Source organism: Bicyclus anynana, chromosome 2 (genome assembly GCF_947172395.1).
Source record: "Bicyclus anynana chromosome 2, ilBicAnyn1.1, whole genome shotgun sequence".
Lineage (NCBI taxonomy): Eukaryota > Metazoa > Arthropoda > Insecta > Lepidoptera > Nymphalidae > Bicyclus > Bicyclus anynana.
This window is the reverse complement of record NC_069084.1, coordinates 6817124-6842912: the sequence shown is the minus strand read 5'-3', so window position 1 is coordinate 6842912 and position 25789 is coordinate 6817124. Positions and strand designations below refer to the sequence as shown.

The 25789-nt window shown below is 34.7% G+C and overlaps 1 protein-coding gene and 1 pseudogene across 2 annotated transcripts; both read left to right on the top strand.

Moving 5' to 3' along the window:
• Nucleotides 1-65: 65 nt before the first annotated feature.
• Nucleotides 66-3402, top strand: LOC112045620 (UDP-glycosyltransferase UGT5-like; annotated as a pseudogene).
• Nucleotides 3403-7448: 4046 nt separating this feature from the next.
• Nucleotides 7449-25104, top strand: LOC112045625 (UDP-glucosyltransferase 2-like). Of its 2 annotated transcripts, none has more exons than XM_052887584.1 (4): nucleotides 7449-8310; nucleotides 9002-9224; nucleotides 10459-10678; nucleotides 24786-25104. In XM_052887584.1, exons 1-4 carry the CDS (start codon nucleotides 7489-7491, stop codon nucleotides 25060-25062), a joined length of 1542 nt encoding a protein of 513 aa, XP_052743544.1. In that variant the 5' UTR covers nucleotides 7449-7488; the 3' UTR covers nucleotides 25063-25104. The 2 variants fall into 2 exon arrangements, with proteins under 2 accessions (XP_052743544.1, XP_023937660.2); XM_024081892.2 differs by lacking the exon at nucleotides 24786-25104 and adding an exon at nucleotides 12131-14110.
• The last annotated feature ends 685 nt before the right edge of the window (nucleotides 25105-25789 follow it).

Below are 25789 nucleotides of genomic sequence, written 5' to 3'. Positions count from 1 at the left end.
TTTGTTATTATACGTGATCATTTTAAATACACACTCCTAAAAGAGTACTCGTTAGAAAATAAATAATGAATAATTTATTGAAAACATTATGTATTGTTTCTTCGATTGTATCAATCAAGTCTGCAAGAATATTAGCAGTGTATCCAATGCCATCTATTAGTCGCCAAGTGGTATTTCGTCCTTTGATGCACGAGTTAGCAAAACGTGGACACGAAGTCGTAGTGATAACAGCAGATCCAGCGTATCCGAAAGGACAATCACCCCTGAATCTAACTGAAATAGACGTCCATGATTTGTCGTACAAAATGTGGAACGATTTTTTAGCTTCATGAAAAGTACAGTATGATATGACAGCAGAGCAAATAAAAATATTTATGGGTAAGATTTTAGACGTCTTCGAAGCACAAACTAAATCTGAGGAGATACAAAAACTTATCAATGATGAAGAAAAAGTTTTGATTTATTGTTTGTTGAAGGTTGTGTTAGACCAACCTTGGCTTACGGTTATCGATACAAAGTGCCAATGATAGAATTCAGTTCATTAGGAGGTATGGTAGAAACATATGATGAAGCCGGGGCCTCTACGAATTATCTGTTGTATACACCGTTCCGTGAGAAAATCTATAACCTGACATTTTGGGAAAAACTTCATGAAGTATATAAAGAACATAAAACTAACAAAGTATTCAGAGAACTTGAAGAAATAGAAAATAAAGTTGTAAGAAGCATTTTTGGTCCAAATACACCTAGCTTAAGTGAATTGAAAAAAATGTGCATTTAATATTTCTCAATGTAAATCCTATATGGGACTTCAATAGGCCCGTTCCTCCTAACATAATATACTTGGGTGGTATTCATCAAAAACCTGATAAAGAGTTGCCAAAGGTAAAGCTTGATTATTATATTATTTACAGAAAAAATAACGCTTTTTTTAATATCTAATGATAATGTATGCAATTCTTAGACAAATTTACATACGGCTTTCCAATTTTTCAAATCCCAATTTTCGCTTGAAACAGTGAGTTTTTTGTTTGGCTTACTCGTAGTTATATCAAATCGAACGATATGTCGAAACATTATTCCTAATAAAAGAAAAACGAATTCCACTCTGAAAAGTAACGAGAAATTGCTAAAAGAATAGTATTTACTTAAACTACACGCCTCACTTCTTAGCCCCAAAGCAAGCGAATAGCCTGTGTTATGGGCACTAAGATAGTTGATTTTTATCATATACTTCATAGAAATACTAATAATCTGTATAAACATAATGTAACTTTCTGATATTTATCCTAATTTAGACATAGGTTTTGAAGTAGAAGTGATACAAACAAACAAATTCACTGTCGAATTTATAAAATAAACTATGGATCATCGTTTTTCAGGACATCAAAACGTATCTTGATTCCTCTAAAAATGGCGTAATATACATGAGCTTTGGAACGAATGCTAGACCATCTCTGTTACCGGTCGAAACACTAAATATATTCACAAAAGTATTCTCTCAACTGCCCTATGACATTCTATGGAAATGGGATACAGAAGACTTGCCTAATCGGTCGAGTAATTGTTATGATTCGGTTTAGCTATTACGCGTATTCAGGTGAATGAGATTTTATCATTCATTAAAATCCACCAGGGGCAGCATCTGTACAATTTTTTTCATTTTTTTTGTATAAGCAAGCGCTTAGCTGCAATCCCACCTGATGGTAAGCGATGATGCAGCCTATTGTGGAACGCGCTTGCCTAGAAGGTGCCTATTCACTCTCGACTTGAAGATATCCCATATTTTAGGTGCTGGAGAAAACTGAAGCTGTCTAGTTAGTAAATTACACTTTTATCGTAAGTGTCAAATATAATACAAGTAACATTTCAAACTTAGCCAATCACATGAGCCGAGGGATATGGCATTCTTTAAGGTGGTACCGTGGTTCAACCTGTGAAGTGAAAAAATACATTGTAGCATACAATGCTAGTAGCATTTTGAACGAATAATGATTCTCTTTTAGAGCATCCGAAAGTGAAGCTCTTCATAACCCAAGGAGGTTTACAGTCCACCGATGAAGCTTTGACGGCAGGAGTACCATTAATAGTAATACCATTTCTTGGGGATCAACGGTTTAACGCTGAACAATATGTAAAGTTCAATATTGGAATACGCCTCAGTTTGGAAACAATTACTGAAACTGACCTTAAAAATGCTATAGAAACAATTATTCAGGACAAAACCTAAGTTACAGTACAATTCAGGAAAATTTCTTAAAAGAAAGATAAGCTCAGTATGTCTTAAGACTCAGTTCGAACCCAGAACGTCGTGATCCGAAGCCACATAGGCTAACCACTGGACCAACGAGGTAGTCAAAAGCTCAAGAGAAATTAAATACCGGCCAAGTTCGTGTCGTGCCACGTGCAGTGTAGGGTTCCGTAGATTAAGTAAGAACATTAATCTCTTATGTAATGCACAAAAATAGAGATAGCGGTACCCCTCACCATTGCATGGACAACAAAAAATTCATCCTGAATTTGCATATAGGGAAATAACCGCAAAATATATATTTTTTTAAATTTTTTTTTCACCACCTTATACACTTAATTAATATACCTACATACCAAATTCCATCTTTCTAGTTTTACAAGGCTCTTTTAACAAATTTTACTATCAATTTTATCTTTTTGATTAATAACGGCATTAGTATGCAATTTCGATTTACAAGTACGTTTTTTAAGTTGGTCGAATTTCTTCTTAGGTCATATGGTTTTACATAAGCTAATAGCTGACCCTACAAACGTAGTTTTGCCTAGATAGCTATTAAAAATAGGGGTTTATAGTCAACGGGTCAAAATTTAGGTTTGTACGTATTTTACAATGCCATAACCGTTTCGGGGGAGTTTGGTTATATGAAGGTAAAATATAGCCTATAACACTCACCAATGACGTGACTTTCTAGTAGTAAAAAAATTTTCAAAATAATTTCAATAGATTATCCCTACAATACCACAAACTTTACCTCTTTATAATATGACTATTTAGATAAAAAATAAATAAAAACACATTAAATTACTGGAATTTGTATTCAATGTCTTTAGATACCTACATTATGTAAATGTAGTAAATTATTATTTTTCAGTTACCGTGAAAACGTTGTCAAACTGCATAACATAATGCGCGATCAACCTCAGACGCCGCTGGAGCGTGCCGTGTGGTGGACGGAGTACGTGCTGCGGCACGGCGGAGCGACGCATCTACGTGCCGCCGCCGCGCATATGCACTGGACGGAATATTATGCTATGGATGTTGTAATATCTATATTTGCTGTAGCAATAGTTATTGTAATAGGTGTTATATTTGCGATTCGATATGCAATATCACCTATGATTTTAAAAATTAAAATAAAAAGAAATTAGATAATTAGGTATAACTAGGCGTTTTTGTGTTATTTTATGTTTTTTCGTTAAATATTTGTTATGTTAACGGAAATGTTTGTTATACGTCATTGCATATGCATACAATACCTAAGAAGAAGAAGAAGCTCGCTGAAGACGTCAGGTCACAGGTCCGGTAAAATATTTTGTAAATCCGAACAGCAGTGTCAAAGTCGCGAAGCATTCGCTCCGTGATGCTGTAAGTGTAGACCGCGCTTAAAGATATGTATGTACCTACCTAACTACCTTTTGTTAATAGAAATTGACATCTTTTTTATTCATTAATTTGAAAACTATTTATTTCAAAATTACCAATAAAAATAAATTTGTGATCCTCATAACTAGATTTCTCATGATACAGTTTGATTTTTTGCTCCCAAAAGTGCATTACATGAAGGATCAAAGTGCTAAATTAATCTACGGAACCCTACACTGCACGTGGCCTGACACGCATTTGGCCGGTTTTATTGAATAATTAGTTGACTTTTCGCCATCCGTTTAAAAGATAAACCTTTGTTTTTATTTAGCCTGGGCCTACAAAGTGGTCTTCGATCCAGACAATTATGGTAAGCCATAAGGATGTCATGAAAAAAGTTTATTTATTATTTTTTTCATTATCAGCCGATGACCATCCACTGCTGGACATAGGCCTCTAATAACTTTAGTACGTAATAATTTTAGACAGAATTACGGACTGAAAAAGGTAACCGACTTGGTATTACATGGATCTCACAACTTTTCACGATAGAAAATAGTTTTTCTATTCAATAGATTAATAGCAATTCTCGCAACTCAGTAGTTGCGAGAATTGCTTTGCAGGATTTCGGTACAACTTCATAAAACATATACCATTCTTGCTTTTTTAATCCGTTTACCACTTTACTAGTTAAATTTAAACATATTTCTGGTTTCATCCACAACGAAGTTATTGAGGGTCGAAAATGGCTTGAATTGCACTGCTGACAATATCAGGTCAGTATTACATAACCACGACTCGAACCCACAATCTCGTGATTCATAGCTACATAGACTAACCACTAGACCACCGGGGCAATTCGAGTCAAAGTTGTGGTCGTTCATTAGTATTTATCACATCTACAACATGTACTTATACATGGAGTGGTACAATCAAGGAAGACAAACATCTTATGAACTAAAGATAATACTTTATCTATCTACTTATAAAATAAAACTGTAACCGGACCAAATCTGTACGTTGAACAAATTTAGGATTTTTTAAGAAAGATCAAATATTTTGAGGGCATTAACTTAAAATATCTTGTTCCATTCTAGCATAATACACGTTTAGAAGCTAGTATTAGTCTTTATTAAACCCACTCCACAAGACTCGAGCTCACTGCTGAGCTCGAGCCTCTTCTCAGAATGACAGGAATTAGGCCAATAGTCCACCACGCTGACCAAATGAGGATTGGCAGACTTAACACACACGGAGAATTAAGAAAAATCTCTGCTATGCAGATTTCCTCACGATGTGACTCCTTCGCCGTTTGAGACACGTGATATTTAATTTCTTAAAATGCACACAACTGAAAAGTTGGAGGTTTCGAACCCACACCCTCCGGAATCGGAGGCATTCCTGTTTTTTGAATTAGTTAAATAGTAATAAAATGCCTAGTACACTCTGCATATTAACGTAAAAATGGTATATAATAATTAAACACTATCTTATCTTAGCTTCGAGTAGGACGTACTTACTACACGAGGCACATAAGGAAATGTAAATATTTTACTTGAAGTTTCTGAAACGCAATACAATTTAATATTAAATAATATACAGGGTGTCCCGTAAATAGTACAGGGTAATAGCCGACATCAATGCCTACTAAAATAATGTAATATATGTTACCCGAAATTTAACGGTTTTTAAGTTATATTGATTTTTGTATAAAATTCCTACCTTCAGTGCAGTTTAGTCATACCATGTGCTGAAAAATTACTTAAGCATTAATTGTATACTTGGTAATTATTTTTGAATAGTTGTTAATCAAGTAATGAAATTTAAATTTTTTCTTTTGCAAAGTATTTTCCAAAAAAGATGGGACTGATATTTTTTCATGTTAAACGATTTTTTTTGTATGTAGTTTTAGCGGTCACTGTTATATGGCAGCAGATCTTCTTATACGTATATAAGCAGATAAAAAACTATGTTTGTCGCCCGATAGCTTTCTTGCTATTAGAGTAGATAGTAGTAGCGTAGACTTGAAGCTATTATTATTATATTTTTCTATTATAATTTCTACCAACAAGCTTAAAAAACAAGAAAATGGACAAACAAACTAATCACAAAAAAATATTAGTGTTCAAAAATATATCGTAAAATTCAGGCTGTACGGTAAACGATCTTTGCATGTTGCCGTTGGGGACAAATTATAGATGAATTAATTAGCAAACTTTTTTGATAAAGGAATGGTAATTCATAATTAAAGTAGAATTATCTAGATTATCTAGAGTAAATTGCCGGCTGGTTAGGGTATGCTAGGGTTGGGTATGGGCATATTCCCTTTTATTAAACTTAAGTCACCGTGCCGTTGTTGCCGTAACTAGTTGCATATTGCATATAACTCTGATTGCATATAACTCTGAGTTCTCAGTGAAATAGCAACGGTTCGAGCTAAAGTCGATCGAACGGTGCTGGTTTGTCGATGATTACCCGCATTCTTTTATATAAATACCTACTGGCGGACCTGGTCAAGCTTCGCGTTGACTTTTGTGCACTTTTGCCTACCCTACTCCTACCCTGCCCTACCCGTACCCTAACCTACCCCTACCTGAACTCTACTCTACCTCTACTCTACTCGTAGCCTACCCATACCCTACATTATATAGTCAAAAATAGTCTGCATAACAATTTTTACTTTGAAAATTGCGGAATACTTCATACAAACTTCCACCCAACATTTTAAGGAAGTAGGGGGGGGGGGTTTGGTTTAAAGAGACAAAAAGTAGCCTATGGTACTCGCCATCCTTTCAAATATCTCCATTAAAAAAAGTTCAATATAATATTTGTGTATTGTATTGTACGCTCAAACTTAAAAATGTTGCACTAGCTTAAAAGTTTTAAATAAGTGAATGTTATTCATTGTGAAATAATATATGTTCTAAACCTAAATGTTCGTTGATTGTTCATTTGTTCCATTTACTTATACATGAAAAATTTTGCTACACTGCATGATATTTCAATATTACTCTGCAATATTTATGAAATTTTTGCACAGTGTAGATGACATTACAATATCTTATGAATTGCGTTCAATTAATGTTTCTTATCTATAAATCTGAGTACAATATTATTATATCATTGCTTTGAGAAAGGGCCAAGTTTGTCACAGATAACGTAGGAGGTTGCTTCCTCACAGGTGAATTGCTATATGGCTGCCAAATTCCGCCACTGTTCGCCAAATTAGAAATTCTAGTTTCGCGAGCCATTGAGTAAACTTTACTTTTTAGAATTTAAAAACTCAAAACAAGATGTTTACATTTTTTTTTATTCTTTACAAGTTAGCCCTTGACTACAATCTCACCTGATGGTAAGTGATGGAGTAGTCTTAGATGGAAACGTGCTAACTTGTTAGGAGGAGGATGAAAATCTACACCCCTTTCAGTTTCTACACGGCATCGTACCGGAACGCTAAATCGCTTGGCGGTACGTCTTTGCCGGTAGGGTGGTAACTAGCCACGGCCGAAGCCTCCCACCAGCCAGACCTGGACCAATTAAGAAAATCTCAATCTGCCCAGCCGGGGATCGAACCCAGGACCTCCGATTTGTAAATCTACCGCGCATACCACTGCGCCACGGAGGCCGTCAAAAACATGATTTTTCATGAAGTTGTTGAGTTTGGGTGATCAATTAAGGTTTATTAGGTAAGTGAAACGGCGAATGTAAACAAATGATATATCGCTAATTCATTAGTGAAGAGCTCGGTCGGTGCGTCACCTTTTGTTTATTGAACTTGGCTCACAATCTCCGAGCGACTTGATATATTATATTATCATACGTGATCATTCTAAATACACACTCCTAAAAGAGTACTCGCTAGGAAATAAACAATGAATAATTTATTGAAAATATTATGTATTGTGTCTCTGATTGGATCAATGGAGTCTGCAAGAATATTAGCAGTGTATCCAGTGCCATCTATTAGTCACCAAGTGGTATTTCGTCCATTGATGCACGAATTAGCAAAACGTGGGCACGAAGTTGTAGTGATAACAACAGATCCTGCATATCCGAAATCATCACCCCAGAATCTAACTGAAATAGACGTCCATGACTTGTCTTACAAAATGTGGAACGATTTTTTAGCTTCAGGGAAAGCACAATCTCATATGACAGCAGAACAATTAAAGATATTTATGGATGTCATATTAGACGTCTTCGAAGCACAAACGAAATCTGAGGAGGTACAAAAACTTATCAATGATAAGGAAAAAAGTTTTGATTTATTATTTGTTGAAGCTTGTGTTAGACCAGCCTTGGCTTACGGATATCGATACAAAGTGCCAATGATAGAATTCAGTTCGTTTGGAGGTATCGTAGGAACATATGACGAAACCGGGGCCTCCACGAATTATCTCTTATATCCTACACCGTTGCGTGAGAAAGTCTACAACCTGACTTTTTGGGAAAAACTTCATGATGGATATCAAGAACACACTAATAACAAAATAGCCGTAGAACATGAAACAATAGAAAATAAAGTTGTGAGAAGCATTTTTGGTCCAAATACACCTAGCTTAAGTGAATTGAAAAAAAATGTGCATTTAATATTTCTCAATGTAAATCCTATATGGGACTTCAATAGACCCGTACCTCCTAACATAATATACTTGGGTGGTATCCATCAAAAACCTGATAAGGAGTTGCCAAAGGTAATGCTTAATTATTATAATATTAAATAACTAATAATTATACATTCGAATACTTATCATATTATAATGAAAATTTAATATTTTATTAAGAAATAAAATATTTTTTTATCAAGGTTTGTCTGTCTGCTCATATACTCATGTATGCAACTCTTAAACGAATTTTCATACGGTTTCCACAAGTTTCGCTAAAAACAATATTTTTTTTGTTTAGCTTACTCGTAATTTTATGATATCGGACGATACGTCGAAACAATATTCCAAATAAAAGAAAAAAAATCATCGCTGAGAAATTAAAAGTTACAAGAAATTGCTACATATAAAAAAAAAACAATATTTACTTAACTTTACTTTTAAATAGTACTTAGGTAGCTGATTTTTATCATATAAATTTATATACTACGTATAAATATATTCTGTATTCTTCACGCGAAAATTTTCCAGTAGTGGGAATCGAACCCACGGCCGTGGATACAGAAAGCAGTGTCACTTCCCACTGCGCCACGCATGCGTCTTTCTTTTTTTACTATTAATTTATTTTTTGCATTTAATCCTTTGTATTCACGACATAAACGTTATACTAAGTAAATATGTTAAACATAACATATATTTAGTTATTTAGGTGTAAAAGCAGTACAAACAAATAAACTCACATTCAAATTTGTATGTAATTCAAATTTATAATGTTTTTCAGGACATCAAAACGTATCTTGACTCGTCTAAAAATGGAGTAATATACATGAGTTTTGGAACGAATGCTAGGCCGTCTCTGTTACCGGTCGAAACACTAAATATATTCACAAAAGTATTCTCTCAACTGCCCTATGATATTCTATGGAAATGGGATACAGAAGAATTACCCAATAGGTCAAAAAATGTTAAAATTTCGAAATGGTTACCACAATCAGACTTACTGAGTAAGTACGAGGAATTGTTATGATTCTGTTAAGTATTTCACGAGAATTTAGGTGAATGAACCTTTTTCATCAAAAGGTCTTACAAAAATCCACTAGGGGCATCACCAGGGGGAGGTACAAATCGACATATGACCATCAAATTATAGTAAGCGATAATTTTAATGTAAGTGTCAATTTTAATACAAGTAACATTTTCAAAGGGTAAAATTTTAAATTCATTTTAATATAGATAACGATTTTGGGGGGAAATATAAAATGGTGCTTAGTTTATCGTTAGTAAAACTATTTTTACAACTAAACATTATCGTAATCGGGTTTGATATTTTATAGATGTCCGAAATTCTTCTTCTCACTTTTTTCCTGGTGCTGCCACTAGCGAATTGAATTGAAGCTGTATTATTTTTTTCTGTTACCAACAAGCTTAACAAACATGGAAACGAACAAATAAAACAATCATAAGTCCTCAATAAATATCGTAAAACTCAGGCTGTATGGTCAACGATCTTAGCTTATCAACCGTTGTAGACATATAAAAGACTAGCTGACGCCGCACGGTTTCAACTTCGTGGTACCCGTTCTCGTTGGAATACGGGTATAATATATAGCCTATAGCCTTCCTCGATTAATGGGCTATCTAACACTTAAATAATTTTTCTAATAGGACCTGTAGTTCCTGAGATTAGCGCGTTAAAGCAAACAAAACTCTTCAGCTTTATAATTAGTATAGATGAATTAATAATGTCGTCAAACGTTGTAGCAAACTTTTTTTGATGAAGTAATGATTTTATTATTGATGATAGAATTATCAAGATTTTTCTAGACATAAGTAAACTGCCGGGCGGTTAGGGTAGGCCTGGGCCGAGAATGGACATTCCCCTTTAGCAAGATCCAAAGTAACCTATTGTCTGCTTTCTGCCAATATTAGCTGTACATTTTATATTTACAGTTTAAATAAAAAAATTGTTGCTAAATTGCTTTGCAAATTAGCAAATCTTTGATTGTCAAAAAATCTTGCTGTTCACCCTAACCAATATCATATTTTCTAGATTTTCTACCTTTTAAAGCAGTAAGTTGAGTTATATTAATATATAGTTTGTTTGATATGGTACACCAAAATTAACTTCCTAACCACAGACATCATCACATGAGCTGAGGGATATGGCATTTTTTAGGGACGTCCGTTGTATAATATGTGAACATATTGAATGAATAATATATGATGATTTTCTTTTAGAGCATCCAAAAGTGAAACTCTTTATAACTCAAGGAGGTCTACAGTCTACCGATGAAGCTTTGACGGCAGGAGTACCATTAATTGTAATACCAATTCTTGGAGATCAATGGTTTAACGCTGAACAATATGTAAAATTCAATATTGGAATACGCCTCAGTTTGGAAACAATTAATGAAGCTGACTTTAAAAATGCTATTGAAACAATTATACAGGACAAAACGTAAGTTTACATTTCAGACCAGGTTCAGAAAAACTGCATCGTTGATATATTATAGTGATTACCCCTTGTGACCTTGGAACAAGACGAGAGTTCTAGAGCTTTGGATTAGACTAAGCTATTCTTTACAAATACATTCTTATTAGCAACCAAGAGATGGGAAGTGGGTAATAATTATACCTCTGTGCTCAGGAGAGCACATTGAATCAGCGGTAGGTGGCGTTATTATTAACACCTGATATCATTACACCTTAAGCCCGCTAAACCATATTGCGGCAGCGTGGTGTGTCTAAGCTCCACATAAGCACACATCTCTCTCTATCAGTCTATTTTAACGGCTTACTTTAAGGCCAGGCTTTCCTCTTTATAAAAATATAATCTATACTAATATTATAAAGAGGAAAACTTTGTTTGTATGTTTGTTTGTTTGTTTGTAATGAATAGGCTCAAAAACTACTGGACTGATTTTAAATATTCTTTCACCATTCGAAAGCTACATTATCCACAAGTAACATAGGCTAAATTTGATTTTGGAAAAAAAATAAGGTTCCGTAAGATATTTGGGTTTTACGGAGACAAGGTGTAAAAAATCAACCAGAAATGTTACTCATTTTGCGTACGCTGCCTAAACTATAAAAGTAGCGTAGGGGTACGGGTAGGGTAGTTGAATGTTTACATCGAGTTTTACGCGGACGAAGTCGCTGGCGTCCGCTAGTAGTTTATATGGAGCTTTAAACCCACCACGCTGTTCCAATGCGGGGTTACGATGATAATACTAGAGATTACCCCCTACAATATCGTATATACCACAAACTGTAGCTCTTTCTAATATTAGTATTAGATTAGAAATAAACTAGCGGACGCCCGCGACTTCGTTTGCGTGGAATTTAGTTTTTCAGAAATCCCTCGGGAACCAACGAACTCATCCGGGATAAAAAGTAGCCTTTTTTATTCTTTACAAGTTAGCCCTTGACTACAATCTCACCTGATGGTAAGTGATGATGCAGTCTAAGATAGAAGCGGGCTAACATGTTAGGAAGAGCCTATGTGTTAATCCCTGCTATATTATATCTCAATACCAAATTTCAGCTAATTCGGTTAACTAGTCGAGGCGTGAAAAAGTAACAAACATTCATATCATTAAAATCATCAGTTTTCGCAAATCTCGGGAAACCATTAATTTTTTCGGGATAAAAAGTAGCCTTTGTATTAATCCAGAGTAAAATCCATTTTCATTCCAAATTTTAGCCGAATCGTTTCAGTAGTAGCGGCCTTAAAGAGTAACAAACATCCAAACATCCAAACATACACCCATACAAACTTTCGCGTTTATAATATTAGTTCCTACTAATATTATAAACGCTAGTAGGATAAAAAAAAATATTAAATTACTAGGAATGTTTTTACATTAGGTATGTACCTAAATGTAGTAAATTACCTATTATTATTTTTTAGCTATCGTGAAAACGTAGTCAAGCTGCGTAACATAATGCGCGATCAGCCTCAGACGCCGCTGGAGCGTGCCGTGTGGTGGACGGAGTACGTGCTGCGGCACGGCGGAGCGACGCATCTACGTGCCGCGGGCGCGCATATGCACTGGACAGAATATTATGCTATGGATGTTGTAGTATTTATATTTACTGTAGCACTAGTTATTGTAGGAGGTGTTGCTATATTTGCGATTCGATATGCAATGTCACTAAAAGGTTTAAAAATTAAAATTAAGAAAAGTTAGATAATTATAATTAGCCCTATTTGTGTTATTTTATGTTTATAAAGCCATGTCTTTACGTCACATCTTTGTTATTAGTGAATAAGGTTTCAACATCCTATTAGACTTTCTGGTTTGAGGTGCCAATTCTGTAAAATTGCGTTAAAAGTATCAACCCGGTATCCGTGGAATATTTTTATAATTTATTACTATCAAGTTAACCAGATATTTTTTTTACTATTGCTTAATTAATAGTTAGATAACTTAACAGCAACAATGTCCCACAAATTGTGTGGTATACTTTGTGTAACAGACTAAACGATGTCTTTATCAAAGTTGTATGTATGTAAAAATTACAGGAGTGTATACTGCGACTTAATTTTATAGTTTTGTGTAGTGCAAGGATACAAAAAATATTTATTGGAGTTAATTATTTTCGATGTGTGAGTTTACCTCGTCCCATTAAAAAAACGACACACAATTTTTTTCGTGAATTTGATTGATACTAGACCTTGTGTAATTACTTTGAGATAGGAAGAGACTTAAGTTATTCAGAAAAATCCTTTTCGTGAATTTGATTGATACTAGACCTTGTCTAATTACTTTGAGATAGGAAGAGACTTAAGTTATTCAGAAAAATCCTCTTTGTGTGCTTTGCTATAATCCAAAATTAGCGAACACAATTTTATTTAATTGGTACCCTTTATTAATTTTTTTATAAGTTTTATGTATTACTATAACTGTATTGTTTATGTACATATTGTGTTTAAAATTTTCATTTGTATAAAAAGTTTTATCAATATAACTGTATTGTTTATGTGTTAGCATAGCTCGCTCCATCGACCGCTGAGTGACTTCTTATGAGGCCTATAGTTAGCGACCAAATCTCGGATCTGTCGGCCATCACTAGCAACACATACTGTTTGAAGACTTTCGTATTTATTCTTTCGACTATATTTCTTCTTCTTCTTCTTCTTCTTCTTTGATAAGTATTTCACTGTCTTCTGTTTTCAGTTGTCTTTGCAAACGCGGGTTGTTCATGTCAAATGAATGATATGTCATTATCAAATATGCATTCGACATTATTTAATGTCCTATTTTCAAATCCTTATTAAAACAAAATTTATGCAATTAATTGTATGTCAAAGAGATACAATTTTTGTCTACTTGTAACAATTAATTTAACTGATAGGCAAATATGGATATTTTTGAAAATTGGCCTCCCGAATTGTTATTATTTTCGGCCAATTTTCAGCTCTGTATCATTCGTATAATTTGGGCCCGAGTTTATATGGTGACTGGGTTTCTTCTTTGAGAGTATTCAAGTCTCAAAAAATACAATATATATATATATATATATATATATATATATATATGTATTAATATATATATTAGAATGTACGTAGATGGTTTTTATCGGACCTGAGTGATGTTGTCAATTGGATTCGTCGGGTGTCCACGAATAGCAAAATCAATTAGTATAAAATAAGCATTAATTTTTTATGTCAGTGGTTTTTTTCATATCTTTAATACCATTGTTGTTGTGAGTATGAATACATAGCAATAAATACGAGACACGAGTAATACCTGACTTTAATTCTAATAACTTGTATATTCCATACTTACAGCGGTTACAGGCGCAAAAAATATAGCTAATGATACTCACAGATAATGTGGCTTTCTATTGCTAAAATAATTTACAAAATCGTTTGAGTAGACTTAGAGATTACTCCCTAAACCTATACGAACTCATAGACACTCAAAATAACTTGCTTAACCTCTTTAAATTTTTTATTTTTTTTTTATTCTGTACAAGTTAGCCCTTGACCACAATCTCACCTGATGGTAAATGATGATGTAGTCTAAGATGGAAGCGGGCTAACTTGTTAGGAGGAGGATGAAAATCCACACTCCTTTCGGTTTCTACACAACATCGTACCGGAACGCTAAATCACTTGGCGGTACGTCTTTGTCGGTAGGGTGGTAACTAGCCACGGCCGAAGCCTCCCACCAGTCAGACCTGGACAAATTAAGAAAACCTCAATCAGTCCAGCCGGGGATCGAACCCAGGACCTCCGTCTTGTAAGTCCACTGCGCATACCACTGCGCCACGGAGGCCGTCAAAATATATAGAAGTATAGATTCATAATGAACTGACGCAGATGACGCTTTCCTAAATTCAATAGTTAATATCTTTTAGTGAGAGATGCCATGAGAATTTGTCAATGTAGTCGTTTTTACATATTATTATACCCCGTGTCCCAGGAAAGTGCTGTCCGAATGAATAGATTTACCCTGTACGTTTCATTGTACATTATTAACCTATTTCGTTTCCTACTTCATGTTCGCCAAATATGGTGAACCATAAGGATGTCATGAATAAATGTAAATAAATAATTTTAGAGACTATTATAACACTCAGCCGACTCTACTGAAAGGCAAACTGAAAAACAAAAAAAAAAAAAAGAAGTTCATTCAATATTTTTTTCACTATTAGCCCATGGATGTCTACTGCTGGACATCGGCCTTTTGCATGGACTTCCAAGCACAATGGTCTCGAGTCGCCGTCATCCAGCGGCTCCCTGCAGGCCGCCTGATGTGAGGACATCAGGCGGCCTGCAGGGAGCCCACCATTTGGTGGAACGAGGGTTCCACATAGTGGTGAGTCGACGTAAACTGCGCTTAGTAGTCTCAGACCAATTATAGAAGGACCTGTATCGCACTCATACAACATCACGTCACGAACAAAATTGTCTGTCATTTTGTGAGGAAAACGAGCTTATATTTTGTATATATCTTATACTAACCTAGAAGTTTTTGCCCGTTTTTTACACAATTCAATTACACAAAAAGGTATTTTTACGGAGCTCTTAAACCGACGAACACGATTACAACTATTTAACATCGATTCTATAGAGACAATTTTTATAATCGCATTAGATCGTTGATCATATACTTTGTCAGAAAAGTAACGTCTAGCGAGGCAGGTCCTATGCAATAATTGGTCTGAGTTAGTCGTAGATGCTGGGGAGTAGGTATTTCCCATACCTATAGTATATTCTTGGAAAATTAATTAAAAATGTCCATGACACTTGTATTCTAAATGAATATTTTCGGAGTAAGGACATCAGGCGGCCTGCAGTCCACCAGGGTGGAACGAGGGTTAGGCATCAAATGGTGGGTCAACGAACACTGCGCTGAGTAGTGGATGCTGGGGTGAAGGTATTTCCCATACCTCTTTTGTAAATAGATCTTAAATTGTGTCCCTTAGACCACATTCTTATATTGTGACGTTGCCGAACTTACTCATTGATATATCACGAAGTAACTTACTAGTGAAGTGCGGAGTGTTAATTGCAACTATCTCATCGGTATCGACAAAATCTTACCTCTACGTTCAAAAATAAGTTTTCTATATATAATAGTTCAGATATCTGTTATACTATACAGATATCTGAACTATGCCTGTCGGTATTTATATTATTTCTTAACAAGAAGTAAATATATCATGATTACTACTTAATGAACACCACTTGTATATGCACATATGCACATGTAAGTTTTATATAATATGTATATGTATCAAGATTAATATTCATTTCTGAACATATTTCATTAATTATAATGTTTAAAATATTTTGAAAAGAATGTTCATTTTATTTATAAAATCCTATGAGATTGCTAATCGGTATTTTCTTGCTTATGAAGCACGCGGGCGCCCGAGCGTTATGTAACTTCTTACTTACTCGTACCTACAACGCTAAAAAAAATTAAAAAAAAAACACGAAACTTCTTAAGACATATATATATATAGATATATCATATTGCTTCGATTTTTTTTTAATTTTTTTTTTTACAAGTTAACCCTTGACTATAATCTCACCTGGTGGTAAGTGATGATGCAGTCTAAGATGTTAATCGATGGATGGACTTTGAAGGAGGAGTATAAAAAACCAAACACCTTTCGGTTTCTACACGACATCGTACCGGAACGCCAAATCGCTTGGCGGTATGGTAGGGTGGTAACTAGCCACGGCCGAAGCCTCCCACCAGCCAGACCAGCTGGGGATCGAACCCAGGGCCTCCGTTTTGCAAATCCACAGCGCATGCCGCTGCGCTACGGAGTCCAAAAAAAAGTACATCGTTTCATGTATTTCTTTAACATTCATTCATTTTTTATCCTTTAGATAAACATTTAGAAATTCATCTTATCTCATTCATCGCGGAATTACTTTAAATATTTGTAATAAGAATTTCAGATCGAACTATTTATACCGACGTGAGATATCGTGGGTAGAAGTTAAAATTTTACTAATTTTAGTAATTTTCAACACTCGAATCCAAAAAATATTATTAGGTACTCAATCGTGTATCGTCCTATAACAATCATGTTGGTACCAAAATACATTGTGCTCCAAGAGTAGAGTTTAAATTTTGGGTGTTCGTTACACATTTATAGTTTGCGGCGATGGAAAAAGCAAGACAAATGATTCTCTTTGTCAAAATTTAAATCATATTATATTTTTCTTCTCTGCCTGTATCGAATTATGCATATAGGAAATTGTCATCATGTCCATCATCATCATCAGCCTAATTTTTAAAGTCCACTACCAGACCGGACCAGGACCAGCCCTTCGTTCTTATAGGATATGAGATATGGAGCTCACACTCAACACGCTGCTTAAATGCTGGTTGGTGGGCTTGGTGATAACCATTGGACCACCGAGGCAGTTCGAGTCAAAGTTGTGGTTGTTCATTAGTAAATTATTATTAAGAAGAAAAATATCTTATTACCTAAAGATAAGACTTTATTAGATACATACATAATAATTATATAATAAAACTTTAACCATCTGTATGTTGAAGTTATTTTTGAAAATTTTAAGAAAGGGCAAACATTTAGAAGCTAATATGATTATTATTATCAATCGATATTCGACTCACTATTATATTTTGAGCACGAGCCTTCCCTCAAAATGAGAGGGTTAAGTCTTAGTTCACCACGCTGGTACAATGCCGATTGGCAGACTTTACACACTGTATTGTAAGTATCATAATCATCATCATCGTGTCAGCCGATGGACGTCCACTGCAGGACATAGGACTTTTGTAGGGACTGCCAAACATCACGATCCTGAGCCGCCTGCATCTAGCGAATACCTACGACTCGCTTGATGTTGTCAGTCCACCTGGTGGGGGGTCGACCGACACTGTGCTTTCTGGTGCGGGGCCGCCATTCCAGCACCTTGGGATCCCAACGGCCATCGGCTCTTCGAACTATGTGTTCTGCCCATTGTAAGTATAGACTAAAATAATTATGCAAGATCAGTTTTATTTATTTAATTTTAACTATGGGTAGTTATATATAGGTCAAATGGATAACCTCCTGTTTTTGAATTGGTTCAGTATTAATATAATCAGCGTAGTTACACAAAAATTATATTATTTAAACACTATCTTATCTTAGCTTCGAGTACCTATTCTAAGAGGCACTTATGGAAATAAAAATATTTTACTTGATATTTTTGAAACATAACAATATTTAATAATTCATCATTAAACGGTAGCATAATAACAGTTATTATTTTTTTTTTATTTATTTACAATTACTTTTACAAAGATTAAAAAGAATAATAAAAACTGAAAAATAAATTACTTAATTATAACAAATAATTACATATACACAACATCTAATTGTTCACCAAGGCAAGGACTCAATACGTTGGCTGGTTACGCCTCTGGATCGCAAGACTTACTTATCTTTTGGGCTAAATAGGCACCAGCTCTTGGATCATCTGACGCATGGATCAATTTGTCGAACATACAATTAAAAAAAAAATTGGTGTCTGATGACCAAGGGCCTATAGTCTCAAAGACAAGCGCCGCAAATACATAGTCATTAGATATGACTGAGTATTTACGACGCTTAAGGAATTGAGCGTATTCAGCAGCTGCGCCAAGCGTTGGCCAAGTGCGCGTGAGATGAGACGCTGCCAAAGTATCTACGCAGGTTGCGTCCCATACGAAAGCACGCCCCATAGACCACGGTACTATAGTCAACCCGTCGGGCCTCTTGCCGTCATCCCTGATCAAACCGGGAGGTTCTAACTGCGAAGGTATAGTGGCAGTGGCCAGTGCGCACGAACTATATCGGCGCTTCTGCTGCAACAGAGTCCAAAATGACCAAACTGATCCACGCGGCTACCACAAGGGCAAACATGAGGCTCGCAAACTTTGACTCCCAAACGTAAACATATAAGCATTGTTCAAGGACACGTTTGTGTGTACGTAATACCCTCTGCCGACTAAACGGTTGTGTATGGATACGTGAAAAAATTCACAAAAGTAGGATATATAATGAAATTACAAGGAAAATTATAACAGCTAAGTAGCAATTGCTATTTAAAGAGTAATAATCAGCCAAATTAAAAAAAACGTAATTGGAAAACGAAACTTGCATACTAATATCGTTGTTAATTAAAAAGATAAAGTTGTCAGTAAGATAACTCAGACTAAAACTAAAAAGATGATATTTAGTATAGGTATGTTTATTAGTTACGTCTATAAAGTGGTATGATTTTTTTTATGGCGATCTTTTCTAACATGCAAAGTGAGGATGAATTTTTTATCGTCTATCCCATAGTGTGTGGTATCGTTATCGATATTTTTGTGCATTATGGAAGGACTGAAAGTGCTAAATTAATCTACGGAACCCTATACTGCGCGTGTCCCGACACGCACTTGGCCGGTTTTTTTCTTTTATGTGGTTCAGTAACGACTAAAATCAACACCACACAGGCTTATTAACAATAAGAAGAAAATATTATAATGTTATTTTTCTCTTTTTTGTTTCGTGTGTAAGTTAATGTTTTGAAGTCGGTTGTATTTAAAAAAATCTTTTCGTTAAGTGTAAAAAATTGAATTAAATGAAATTCATGAATGTATACAAATGATATATCATTAACTCGTTCGATTAGTGGAGAGCTCGATCGGTGCGTGATCTTTTTATTTATTTAACTTGGCTCACAATCTCCGTGCGATTTAATAAACGTTATTACCTTATACGTGATCATTCTAAATACACATTCGCGGGAGAGCACTCGCCAGAAAAAAAATAATGAATACTTTAATGAAAATATTATGTATTGTTTCTCTGAGTGGATCAATCGAGTCTGCAAGAATATTAGCAGTGTATCCAGTGCCATCTATTAGTCACCAAGTGGTATTTCGTCCTTTGATGCACGAATTAGCAAAACGTGGACACGAAGTTGTAGTGATAACAACAGATCCTGCATACCCGAAAGGAAAATCGCCTCAGAATCTAATTGAAATAGATGTACATGATTTGTCTTACAAAATGTGGAACGATTTTTTAGCTTCAGGAAAAGTACAACTTCGTATGGATTCAGAGCAATACAATTTGTTTATGGATATATTATTATACGTCTTTGTAGCACAAACTAAATCTGAGGAGGTTCAAAAACTTATCAATGATAAGGAAAAAGGTTTTGATTTATTGTTTGTTGAAGCTTGTGTGAGACCAGCCTTAGCTTACGGCCATCGATACAAAGTGCCAATGATAGAATTCAGTTCATTTGGAGGCGTCGTAGGAACATTTGAAGATACAGGGGCCTCCACGAATTATCTCTGGTATCCTTTACCGTTGCGTGAGAAAATACACAACCTGACATTTTGGGAAAAAATTCATGATGGATATAGTGTATATAAATATAACAAAGTACCCGTAGATCGTGAAAAAACAGAAAACAAAGTTGTGAGAAGTATATTTGGTCCAAATACACCTAGTCTAAGTGAGTTGAAAAAACATGTGCATTTAATATATCTCAATGTTAATCCAATATGGGATCTCAATAGACCCGTACCTCCTAACATAATATACTTGGGTGGTATTCATCAAAACCCTGACAAGGATTTGCCAAAGGTAATACTTGATTATTATATCAAATAAATAATAACTAGATAATATTATGACAATACTATCCTAATCTAATTTTAAAATTTAAAATTTTATAGCAAAATAAAGATCAATTTCTAAATGTAGAAGATTAATAAATAAAATATTTTTTATTAAGGTTAATCTGTCGGTTCTTGTTTATATAAGCAACTTTTAAACGGATTTTCACACTGGTGCGAGATTAGAAATATATACACTCATCTGTTATTTAACAGTGATAAGAAGTAAATGACATAATATTCACCTTGACTTGCGGCTATACAATAAAAAAATATAAAATTTTCAACGTAATTTTTTTGATTAACTTCCCTCATCAGATTTTTAAAAAATCGTAGACTAGGTAAAATAATATACCAAATAGAACTGAAAACGTATATATATATATACGTTTTCAGTTCTATTTGTACCCCCTTTTCCACCACCTTGGTTAAATGATCAATTTCATTGAATTGTACGGTTTCCCCAAGTTTCGCTTGAAACATTGATTTTAGGTTTGGCTTACTAGTAGTTTCATTAAATCGGACGATATACGTCCGTCCGTCCGTCTGTCCGCGGTATAGCGCAGAGACGATTACTACTAAAAAGCTGTCATATACTCGTAGCATGAGTGTGAACATTAAAAATGTGAACAAAGTCGCAAAATACATGTAAAGTGGGGATTTTTTTACTCGTTTATTTAATAATATGGGGTATCGTTGGATAGTTCTTTGATATGAGGAATTTTCTACAAACATTTTACGAATTAAAGATCCATTCGTAAAATATTAAGCTTTTAAGAGCTAATTTTTGTTGGACTCAAGTGTCCCCAACCTATACCGGCTAAGCAGTTGATTATGGATACGTAAAAAAAATCACGTAGTAAGTAAAATATACAGGGCGTCCCGTAAATATTACGCTATGTATGTGTAGTTTGCAAATTGGCCAACTAGGCCAGCGCGATGCACTGGCATTCTGCGGAGACTCGTGCGTAACAGTGAGCCAAATATGAGTTGTTATTAATGATGATGATGTTCATCACACAAATATTTTCCAGTTATGGGAATCGAACCCACTCCCGTGTTAGCGGCAAGAAGGGCTGTCTTTTAATTGTATCATCTTTGTTTTTGTCGTTTTCTTATTTTTTCCAGTAATTAGTATTTATTGATTCTAATAATTATAAATAACTATGTACTAGTTATTTACTGTTCAATAATTTATAATGATTATAATTCATTTAAATAATTACAACTGCGTTGTGAAGAAATAAATGAGTTATATAATGTTTTATAATACATTCCGTCCCCGTATTTTTACGGGATTCATGTTATAACCTATATTACTCTCCCATAATTTAGTTTTTTATTAGTGAAATATTTTTTAAAATAGGTTCAGTAGTTTAGTCGTGAATACAAACAAACAAAATCTTTTTCGAATATATAATGTAACTATGGATTACCGTTTTTTCAGGACATCAAAACGTATCTTGACTCCTCTAAAAATGGCGTAATATACATGAGCTTTGGAACGAATGCTAGACCATCTCTGTTACCGGTCGAAACACTAAATATATTCACAAAAGTATTCTCTCAACTGCCCTATGACATTATATGGAAATGGGATACAGAAGACTTGCCTAATCGGTCAAAAAATGTTAAAATTTCGAAATGGTTACCACAATCAGACTTACTGAGTAAGTACAAGTAATTTTAATGATATCCTTAACCCTACAACCTGTAGTCACAAGTTCAGGACTCTGCTCGGAGTTTTTCTCTCTACCACGCGATGGACCCGGCACCCGTACGGTGAATCTATGGAATGCTAAGATATTCGTCTCAGTTATTACGAGTATTCAGTTGAATTAAGGTATTTATTTAAATTTTCCAAGTTGTACCTGTATTAGATCGAACTTTTAGAATAGATTGATGTATTGAAAGACAGTTCAAGTTTTTCTTGATTAACTTTTTTAGCTGACATCTACTGTCTATTAGCTATCTTTCTGCCAATATTCAAATATGTACCTACATGAAGTGGTTTCAATACTTCCTGTTTTCGCTTCTATATTGAACTAGCCGACGTCCTGCAGTTTCACCCGCGTTCATGTGAGAATACTGAAGCACGGGCATGTCGCCGCTGCGAAGGGTACTCAGATATTTTAATTTTTTTAAAAAATATTAAAAAATAACTTAAATAGTTTTTGAGGTATAAGTCAAAAACCGAAACCTTTTTTTATTTTTAGTTAATTGCTTATAGCTTTTGCAATTTTTGCGAGCGGGCCTTCTATTTTTTAAAATCTATCAACATTCAATACTGAATTGAATGACACCTCAATCATTTTTATAGGAGACGGAGGAAAAAAAATGTACTCCAGAGCATATGTTAACCAGAGGTTAATAAATTCTTCATATGACTGACAAAGACACTGGTATACTTGTGTTATTGTACTGTCGGGTAATATTGCTGATATTGATAGTGAATTTGTACTGCAGAAGAGAGCCATTCGTGCTATTTAAAAAATGGGCTCTAAAGAGTTATTAAGCCAGAAATTCAAAGAAATAAAAATAATGACTGTGTAGTCAGTATATATTTGAAAATTTATGATGATTTTCTTTTAGAGCATCCAAAAGTGAAACTTTTCATAACGCAAGGAGGTCTACAGTCTACCGATGAAGCTCTAACGGCAGGAGTACCATTAATTGTAATGCCCATTCTGGGAGATCAATGGTTTAATGCTGAACAATATGTGAAATTCAAAATTGGAATATACCTCCGCCTGGGATCTATTACTGAAGCTGATTTTAAAAATGCTATAGAAACGATTATTCAGGACGAAACGTAAGTTATAGTAGACGAAGTACTTTTCAGTCCAGGTTTGGAAGAATTGTTTCGTTGTTGCAGTGATTAGGCTGTGTGACGTCGGAACATGAGTAAGTAAGAAACAAATTTATTTCAACACTATGCCACATATCATAATATCTCCAATATATCTAATACAATATCCTGCAATGTGTGGTATAACGCAGGAAATGGCCCCAACAACAACAACATAATGCTATATATGATGTTTTAAAATAGGGCATGAAGCGCTGATTTTCAGTCTGGAAATGACTAAGTCCGCTAACCAAGATTGCTGCAGCTTGGACCATGGTGCGTCTGAGCTCCATATACCCTCTCCTATAAACTCCATATACCCTCTGTTGTAAACCGTTAAAGAGTTCCCTCGTGTGTGTTTCGACTCCATTATCAGATCGACTCGCTATAGTTGTCATTACAATTTTTTAAAGTTTCCCTCGATTTCTCCAGGATTCCATCATCAGATCCTGATATGGTGACAATGAAATCACTTCAGGAGTATACACTTTCAAACAAAAAAAAAAATCAAAATTGGTTAAGAAATGACGAAGTTCTGAGGTAACAAACATTAAAAAAAATCATACGCGTCGCATTGAGAACCTTCTCCTTTTTTTGAAGTCGGTTAATATAAGTGATGATGTTTTTCATTTCATTCTAGATGAAATGGAAATATGAGAGAAAGACGCTACAAAAATAATTAAACCTACCGACTTCAATAAACATAATAAGGATGTTATTTTTCGCTTTTTAGTTAATGTTTTAACTTATACGATAATGTTTAATAAGTGGGTACTTTTTTATGTTAATGATATCGGCTGATTTTTTTCTCAAGTTATCATTATGTATGATGGTTCATGGTTCATTGACTATCGTTAAAATGTAATCACACTAATTACAAAAATAAAGGCAATATTTTGTTCCTTCCTTGTTCTGCGAATTTCACTTTGAATGAAAAAAAGATTTTATTAAGATATTATCCCGGAAAATCCACAGTTAATCCACTAGTGATACATAAAATAATGGAGACGAAAACTTACACTAATTATTCGCAAACGAAGTCGCGGGCGTCCGCTAGTAGGTTGATAATTATGATAGGCCAGATTGGAAATATGCTCTTATGGCACAAACATAAACGTTTGAAGGCCAGACATTTTTCTGCACTAAGTATACATACTTTGTGCCAGTGAGTCCGTGATAGCCCAGTAGATATGACCTCTGCCTTCAATTCGAAGAGCGTAGATTCAAATCCGGTCCGGGGTATGACCTCCAACTTTTCAGTTATACGCATTTTAAGAAACTAAATATCACTTGTCTCAAATGGTGAAGGAAAAACATTGCTAAGAAACCTGCAAACCCGAGAATGTTCCTAATTCTTAACGTGTGTGAAGTCTGTCAATCCGCATCGGGCCAGCGTGGTGAACTTTTAGCCTTTCATTCTGAAACGAGACAGTAAGCCGAACATGGGCATTTAGTGATGATGATACATGCTTTTGATTCAGGCCGACATTAAAATAGACGTTTAGAAAATACTAAAAAAATATTATAGATGAATGAAAAATGTGGTGATTATTTTTACATTCCTTTTAATTTTTCAGTTACCGTGAAAACGTAGTCAAACTGCATAACATAATGCGCGATCAACCTCAGACGCCGCTGGAGCGTGCCGTGTGGTGGACGGAGTACGTGCTGCGGCACGGCGGAGCGACGCATCTACGTGCCGCCGCCGCGCATATGCACTGGACGGAATATTATGCGGTGGATGTTGTAGTATTTATATTTACTGTAGCACTAGTTATTGTAATAGGTGTTATATTTGCGATTCGATATGCAATGTCACTAAAGGGCTTAAAAGTTAAAATAAAGAGAAATTAGATAATTATATTAAGCTCTATTTTGTATCCATGTTGTTCCAATAAAGTAATATTTTATTTTTAGTTTAGTTAACCCGTCTCTTCACAACACACTTTTTTTAGCCGTGATTACGAACAAAAAAATGCAGTTTCAGTACTTTTTCTATTAGTTAGATGCAATTGTAGATGTAACTAATAAATGTAAATTTAGCGGTAGTAGTTATAGTAGGTACATAGACGAGACTGAAAAGGGATCGGTAGTAGGACTGACTTTATGGGCTAAGATCCGGCATTAGAAATATATACTGCATCTGTTAAATTATTAGTTATAAGAAATAAATGATAGATAATATTCACAATGACTATAATATTTCATTTATTTCTTATCACTAATAAATAACAGATGAGGGTATATATTTCTAATGCCGGATCCATGATATAATTTATAAGATAAAGCTCGCAGACAAACGTATGAAACAACAACTATAAGTCTATTAGTTAATCATGACATAGCATAATTAACCTGTTCTTCTCTTATCGCAAGATAAAGACACTCAGTTTGTTACAATATCCTACTATTATTATTAACGCGAAAGTTTGTATGTTTGGATGTTTGTTATTTTTTAACGCCGCTATTACTGAAGCGATTTGGCCTAAATTTGGAATGAAAATACATTTTACTTTGGATTAACACATAAGCTACTTTTTATTCCAGAAAATTCATGGTTCCCGAGGGATATTTGTAACTC